At 48.7% G+C, this 8241-nt stretch overlaps 1 protein-coding gene across 14 annotated transcripts in view; it reads left to right on the forward strand.

Moving 5' to 3' along the window:
• The first annotated feature begins 1001 nt into the window (after positions 1 to 1001).
• TTC12 (tetratricopeptide repeat domain 12) overlaps positions 1002 to 8241 on the forward strand; it is a 51971-nt gene continuing 44731 nt past the window's right edge. For 6 of the 14 annotated variants that reach the window (XM_034665777.1, XM_034665778.1, XM_034665779.1 and 3 more), the window contains exons 1-4: positions 1002 to 1055; positions 2572 to 2644; positions 6771 to 6934; positions 7699 to 7720. In XM_034665777.1, coding sequence (XP_034521668.1) covers positions 2587 to 2644; positions 6771 to 6934; positions 7699 to 7720 — 244 coding nt within the window. In that variant the 5' untranslated portion in view covers positions 1002 to 1055; positions 2572 to 2586. The other 8 variants (XM_034665773.1, XM_034665776.1, XM_034665780.1 and 5 more) reach the window with 6 other exon arrangements.

Consider the following 8241-nt stretch of genomic DNA (forward strand, 5'->3'; position numbering starts at 1 on the left):
AGCGATCTCAGGCCCTGGGACAGCTGTGGTGCCTATACCGCTGGGTCCCCAGGTCCCACTGCCTCCTGCTGCAGCTGACGGAGATGCTGGAGGACTCCCTGCGGCTGGGCCTGCTCTGCTGTCCAGAGAACGCACTGGCCCTCGCGCTCTGCTCCCCTCGGGACGTCCCGACCGGAGCACGCGTGAGGTACGCCAACACCTTCTGGAGATTTCAGTCAAGCAGCCCCTGCCTCCAGGGGGCTGAGGCATGCATCCTACCGGCTCTAGCCCACAGGACAGAGTCCACAGGCTGTACTCCACCAATGTTGGATCTAGCCGGCCATGCCTGAATCCCTCTCCCCTCCTGGTAATTTTAACCCCAGGGCCTCCTTAGCCACGACCAAACAGGTTTCTGAAACATGCCCACAGATTTGCCAAGAAGTCCCAAGTGTTTCTGAACACCAGCTTAAGCTCAAGGAAGAACCTTCCCCAAACCTGCTTTTCTCCCCTTTTAACCCGCACATAACACTAAACTTTTGTTTTAAAAAAACAGACCGGAATCTCTTTAAAACTGTGTGCGTGTATTCAAAGCGTGCACGTGTCCACCGTCTCATTCTGCCCCAAATCCTATGATTCCTGGGACTACCACGTATTCCTACCGACTAGATGCCTGGCACTTTAACCATAAACCTCATGGGCGCCGTCTCTCCAGTTCATAAACGAGGAAACTGAAGATCAAAGGATTACATAACTCTCTGAAGGTCTCACATTACCAATAAGCAAAACCGCATTCACATTTAAGCCTGCGTCTCCCAAGTACACTGAAGGTTGTCCCCTTTTGGGGCCAGGGATCGTAAGTTAATGGGAGTGGAAATCTCCTTAGAAGAAAAAGAGGCGAAAATCTGGCTCCCTCGGCCAAGAAGCGCTCGCTCCAGAACCTGAGCGTCGGGACCCCGCCCATTCCCAGCCCTAGCCCCGCCCCGGGACTTGGCCACGCCCCCTGGTCACGCCCCCTCCCCCCGTCCATCACCGCCCGCCCACGGCAGCCATTTCCTGTCCGGTCCTGGGCGTGTCAGGTCAGTGCGGCGGGGTGGCCCGGGGTCCGCCCTGGGATGTGGTCCTGATCTGGCCGTCAGCGCCGAGCAGAGGACGCTGGCGTGGGCCCCCAGCAGATGGGACGGTATCGGCCGCGGGCTGGGTCCTCCGCTTTGGGCACGGGAGCCGGTGGACGCTGCGGAGTGGTTGCCGGGCAACGGTGCCGTCGGCCCCGCCCCTCTGCGCCGGGCGGGGCGGGGCGGGGCGTCCAGGCGAGCTGGTAGCCAGGCTCCCGCACGCGCGCCGAGGCCCTGGTCTTCCGTGAGTGCATCTCCGATCCTGTGGTGGGTTCGCCACGGCCCCGCGTCCTTACACCCCTGCGCCTGCCCGGGCAAATGCTGAGCCTTCCTTCTGCCCTGGCAACCTTGGGCAAGTCCGCTCGCTTCACTAGGTCCCAGTTCCTTGGGAGCCTTAATAAGGAAGGAACCCTACTGCTCTTTTACTTAAGCCACACGCTCCCTCCCCCGTTTTGTAGTTAAGGGTGCCTCGCATTTACCACTCGCTGCATACCTGGTGCTTTCACTTAACCTCCAGGGCAGCCCTCTCGGTTCCTATTACCGTTTCCGTAGAAAGAGGCTGAGAGGTTGGCGACTTCAGCTGAGGTCACACAGCTTGTAACTGGTGGAGTCTCAAAGTCAGATAACTCCCACCTTCTTTGTGGCAGGGTTCAAATTTCCACTTAGAGGTGCTTACACAACTGCACTACTACTAAACCTTGCCGTAAACCAGAATCTCCCCCAAGCGGGTTTTAAAACTCTCCATTCCCGGGTACCTTGGCAGGTGGACCGACAGAGAAGCTTTGGCTCTAAAGCTGAGGAGTCTGTATATTTAAGGAGTTTTTGGATGGTTTTTATGGTCTGTGGGTGAACTTGGGGAACCCTGGGTATACCATAAGGCCTGCTGACGCACAAACCACTGAGAAGCAATAAACCTGAAGTACCTAGAGAGGAGAAGAGGTGCTGGTGCTCAGTGTCCTGGAGTTCTGATCCCTTCCACCAAGTTTTAGCTTCTCTTCACTCCTCAGAGACAAGCCAGAGGCTTATATCTTCAACAAGTTTGGACAGTTAAATGCAAATACTCCAGTTCCTGGTTACCAGTCCCACAGCCAGGTCCAGGCTTCTGGCTGGGCGGGCCTATCTCGATCAAAGTCAGGCGTTCGCTTCCTTCTCCATTCCTGCCAGCCTGTCAGCCTCTCCTCCTGGCCTCCTTTACGCCAGGTCCCTGAATCCCAGCGGTGGATGTTGGCTTTGGAGGAACATTTTGCAGAGCAGTTTTCCCAGCTTTCCAGAAGTATCACCACGAATAATGGGTATCCCTTGGCCTTAATAGCAGTTGGAGTGAAATAGATCACCCTGCTGTTATTTGTGACAGTTATGAACACAGATCCATCTTAAAAATAATCACTTGGCTCTTAGTTTTAGAAGGCTAATGAGCCTGACAAATTCTGTTTGGTGCTTTATGATTATTAATTTTCATTACTTATGCTGGCTCCCCCAGGTACTCTGGTTGACAATGGCTGACGATCACGAGAAAGATTTGCAGAAATTTCTTAAAAATGTGGATGAAATCAGTAAGTACCAGTAAATCATAAACAAATTAAATTCTATGGTAGCAAGGTGCAGTGACTGAAGAGAAATGATCACTCTAAGTTAGTTCCTGGGCTGCCTGATAGGTTTATGACTCTAAGAGAAAATATAATTGAAATTATATAGAAAGGGTATTGAGAAGCAAGTAATATTAGAGCCTGGGGTGGTATTTTGTGGCTGTTGATTGCTATCAGAGAAGCCGTTAACTTTCTGGTTGGTATTGAGGCTGACAGCTCTCCTCCATATTTTTTCCCCTTCCATGTAGAATTCACATCAAAGGAGCCTAGCTGTTCCCTTCGAGATCACTTGGGAACCTCGTTGATCAGTGTGGAATCCCTCTTGTTTTAGGGCAGAGCCATTTCTGATTTTGAGCTGCAGAGGCAAAATCAAAGGCTTTCCCTCAGGGTCGGTCTAATTACATGGATGGTTCATGGTCGTCATAATCCTGTCTCTCCTCCAATAGGCGGGAAGACCCCTCCTTCCCCAGTTCAGACAGGTGGGATCTCAGAGTTCATCCTCTGATCCCACAAATCCCACTCAAGAGATTCCAAAGCAGCTGGTTTCCTGTTCAGACTTCAGGGAGCTTGTGTGACGATGGAAACAAGCAAACCAACAATCAAACAAACCTTACATATCAAATAGAAATATGTTGAAATTGCTCTTTCCAGCAGGCTATATGGGTCCAAAGAATTAAAATTGTTTTAAAAATAGTTGGGGCAACTTGATAAAAGACACATGCACACTGTGTTCTCTGTGTTCATCCACGGGCCCCTCCTCTGCCCATCCCTGAATATTCCGGGGACTTCCGGCCTTGGCAGGCCTGCTGCTCACCTTTCTCTTCAGGTGGTCTAGTTCAGGCACATGTTTCCTACAACCTGTTTACTCACCACCCCCACATCCCCTTTGGCCACGAAGCCCTCTTTGCTGAGCCTCGGACCCTGCGCCAGCTGTCATATCCACTGTACCCCACAGACACCACAAACTTCGTGGGTCCAAAAGCCAGCTGATCACTGCTCTACCCCGCTGTCCTCCTCCTCCCAAATAAAACCCCTTCTCCTGCCCTCCCCTTCCTTCTGGTCTCGGTGGGTGGTACCAGGGGCTGAAGTTTACACGTCAAGGTGGACTCCTGCCAGCTCTCACCCTACAGTCAGTTGGCCATCAAGTTCAGCCTCTTTCTCCAGCTCTGTCCTCCCCGCCCCTCCCTTTGTTCTGGTTCTTTGACCCAGACTATTTCAACAACCCCCTGAGTGTTGCTCCTGCCTCCAGGCTTACGCTCCCCACAGAGTAATGTATCTAAAATGCAAATCTGACCCAGACACTTCTCTGCTTGGATTCTCTCCGCAGCCACAATAAACTTCAAGCTCTCCTCCAGGCTTAAGTCCTCCTGTGACCTTGTCCTTACCTCTCTCACTTCTCCCTACCTCACACTCCAGCAAGCGGGCAGCAGACTGCTTCTGGTTCCCCACAGGTCCCCTAATGGTTCACACTCTGCATGTCGCCTTTGTTGTTCTTCTGCCCCCCCATCTCTCTTTACCTGGCTCACTTCCATTCAGGCTCAGAATTCCTTAGGGTACCATTTATACCAGTACTGGCCCATAGAATTCTCTGAGGTGATGGAAATGTCCGGCAGTCTACACTGTCCACTGTGGCTGCTGGTGACTGCATGCAGCTGTGAGCCTTTCAAAGGTGGCTGGTGCTCCCCAGGAACTGAGTTTCTAATTGTATTTCATTTATAATTAGTTTAAATTTGTGTAGCCACGTGTATAGGGTCTACACGCATTTCCTGGGCTCTTGCTGTGTATTGAGTATTGCTGGGCTCCGGAGACTGCAGTGATGATAGCCAAGAATTAGCTTTCCTCCTGGTATCGACAGCCCAGTGGGGAGAACAGATATGATACAAGCAATCTCCAGTGTGACGTGTGATACGAAGAGAGATTTGCAAAATACAATACAGCTTTACAAATTGTATTAGTCTGGTTGGGCTGCTATAACAAAATGCCACTGGCTGCATGGCTTAAGCAGTAGAAATTTCCTTTCCATCGTTCTGGAAGTGCAAGATCGAGGCGTGGGCAGGTTTGGTTTCTCCTGAGGTCTCTCTTCTTGGCTTGAAGATGACTGCCTTCTCCCTGCGTCCTCACATGCTCTTTCTTCTGCTTGTAACATCCCTGATGTCTCCTCCTTTTCTTATAAGGACACCAGTCCAGTTGGTTTAGAGCCCCATCCCGAGGACCTCATTCACCTTAATTATGCCTTTAAAAGGCTCTCTGCCAGGACAGTCACATTGGGGGGCTAGGGTGTCCACATGTGAGTGGGGTTGGGGCCACACTACGTCCATTGCAGGAGTTGTATACCGTTTCCCTGAAGTATGAGATTTAAGCAAAAATCTGAAGTGTGAGTAGGAGTTGGGGACTGAGGAGAGGGCAAGGGAATATGCTAAGTGGGGAGAAAGTAGGTAGGAAAGAGATCGTGGTGCTTTTAAGAGCCTGAAAGTGTAAAAAGCTCTGTATGGCTGGAGAGAAGAGACCCCGGAGAGAAGGGTCCCATCTGAGTCAGGAAAGGTCGGATCAGGGAAGACCTTGGGAGCCCCAAGGGGGAATTCATGTTACCCTGCAAGCAGTTGGAGGGCTGACTCATCATAGAAACATGATCAGATTTATACCTTAGAAAAGTCACTCTGGTCACGGCATGGATGTCGAGTTGAGAACATGTAGGGGATAGGAGAAGAGATGCTGGGAGCCCCTCAGGAGGCTGTTCCGGTGCTCCAGGGAAAAGAGACTGGCTGGGTTTAGAGCTGTAGCAGCAGGAATGGGCACGAGTAGATGGACTTGAGGAATATTTAGGATTTACTTGGCAAGCTTTAGAGTTTGATGGCTGCAAGGACAGAGGGAGAACGAAGACTCAAGAATGAGGTCTGAAAGTTTGAGGTCAAATGCCCAAACTTGGCAATGGTTTGGCCATCTGCTACGATAGGGGGCATTTGGGGGAGGAACAGTCTCAGGGGAAAGAGGCCGGGCAGGCCAGGATTGGTGAGTAAGACATCGAAGTGAAGATGTTCTGTCCTGAGGGCAAGTGGCTTTGTGAGTCTGAGCCTAGGAGAGAATGGAGGTGGGGATCCGTTTAGGAGGCCCTGGCATATAAATGGCATTTAGAGCCACGGGAGAGAATGGGAATACTTGGGGGAATGGTTCAGAGAAAGAGAAGATGGCTCAGGCAATGCCTTGAGGCTCACATAGTCTAGAAGGTAGGTGGGACCTGGAGAGCAGGAGCAAGCAAAGGAGACCAAAAAGCAATGGCCAGAGAGGTAGGAGGGCAATCACCGGTTTGTCCTGTGTCCTTGAGAGTCTGGTTTTTTTGTTTGTCTCTTTTTGTCTTTGTTCATTTTGTTTCTTAAATTCCATATGAGTGAAGTCATATGGTATTTGTCTTTCTCTGACTGGTTTCGCTTAGCATTATGCCCTCTAGCTCCATCCATGTTGTTGCAAATGGCAAGATCTCATTCCTTTTTTGTGGCTGAGTGATATTCTGTATCTGGCTATTGTAAATAATGCTGCAGGAAACACAAAGCTGCATATATCTTTTCAAATTCGAGTTTTTGTTTCTTTGGGAAAATACCCAGTAGTAGAATTACTGGATCGTATGGTAATTCTAGTTTTAATTTTTTGAAGAACCTCTGAACTTTTCCACAGTGGCTGCACCAGCTTGCATTCCCACCGACAGTACACAAGGGTTCCCTTGGTTGGAGGCAGTTTTTTAAAGTCCGTGGGAGAAGGATAGGATGACTTGCTTGGGTGTGGCAGTGTGATTTATAGTAAGAAATACATAGTTGTTCTTTGTCCCTGTGCCTGGCAAAGAGACAAAAACTGTAATCACATGAGGGGATGGATGTGCTAACTAACCTTATTGCGGGATCACTTCACGATAGACATGTGAATCAAATCAGCACACTCGTGTGCCTTCAACTTACACAACGTTGTATGTCAGTCACATCTCAACAAAGCCAGAGAAACAGAAGCTCTTCCCCATGAACGGTCTATACCTTCCTTCCTAGTGAACCGAGTTTTTCCTTTTGAAGACCTCATTTGAATGATTCACCTCTGATTTCTCCTCCAGCCAGTTTAATCCAGGAGATGAATTCTGATGACCCGCTTGTACAACAGAAAGCTATCCTGGAGACAGAAAAGAGACTACGGTTTACAGAGGAAGTCCGAGAGGAGGACGGATGCCGGACCACCCTGAACAAGACCGTGATCAGTCCTCCACAAGCTTCCACGAAGGTTTCTTGTTCTATTAGGGAGTTACATGAGCAGACACAGGGAAGACGTCTGCCTTGAAACGGAGGAAGCAGTGGTTTCTCTCAAACACTCTGGAGAAGCTGAGACAGTCTTTTGTCTTTTAGATTCACTAGATTTATTTTCCACAAGAAAGTGTAAACTCTGATTTTTTTTCTTTGTCTTTCTGNACCGTGATCAGTCCTCCACAAGCTTCCACGAAGGTTTCTTGTTCTATTAGGGAGTTACATGAGCAGACACAGGGAAGACGTCTGCCTTGAAACGGAGGAAGCAGTGGTTTCTCTCAAACACTCTGGAGAAGCTGAGACAGTCTTTTGTCTTTTAGATTCACTAGATTTATTTTCCACAAGAAAGTGTAAACTCTGATTTTTTTTCTTTGTCTTTCTGAGTCATCTTTAAACAATGGGTTTATTTTAATGAAAATTTGGCCTCCCACCCCCTGAGCTTGTCACCAATATGTAAGCTGTGCTGTAAAGGTAATAAATATGTTCTGCGTCAGATTTCCAACTCATGCAGCCACAGTGGGGGTCCCTTGACCTGCTCACCCCGTAACAACTGTACCCATAAGCATATCTCCTGATTTAAAGCAAGCCCTGTGAGTTTGGGCCCTTCAGTATTGATGGTTAGAGGAAATGACCCTACTCCCCACTTGTAACGGATCTGCCTTCTTGGTTCATACACTTATAAATCAGAGAGCGGTTCTTGAAATTTGTTTTTGTTTTGTTTTCATGATAACCTGTGCCCTGCAGAATGCAGATGAGATAAACTCAGGTAAGGACAGCATCTCTCTTCCTAATGTGTATTATTTATTTAGGATCAGTGTTTGTTGATTGTAGCTTCCAGACCCTTAAATGATAGCCTCTGGGCTTAGGAACAACCCGTGAACAAAAACGTACGGATCAGCCAATTCTCTTACTAGTCAGCGGGGACAGCACTCAGAGGCTTTTCTCTATTTTCTCCTGGCCAGTCTTTTGTAAACTGAATTCAGCTATTTCGTATCATCCAATTTACTCTTAGCTGCTCAAGGGATCCAGGTATCTTCTCTGTTGCCCAGTCCAGAAGCTCATTATGCCAAATGGAACAAAAAAGTCTGCCTTTAAAGAAAAACTCTTTTAAAAGACATAAATCAAATTTGAAGCACAGACATAGCCATCATGTATAATAATACATCACACAGATTACCATTTAATGTCAAATTAAGAAAATGTCATTTAGTTGCTTCAGAGTGTGTGTGTGTGCGCGCGCGTGTGCCTACATACGTATGCATGAGATGTGTGGCTCTAAAGAAGCTT

This window comes from Ailuropoda melanoleuca, chromosome 8 (assembly GCF_002007445.2).
Source record: "Ailuropoda melanoleuca isolate Jingjing chromosome 8, ASM200744v2, whole genome shotgun sequence".
Lineage (NCBI taxonomy): Eukaryota > Metazoa > Chordata > Mammalia > Carnivora > Ursidae > Ailuropoda > Ailuropoda melanoleuca.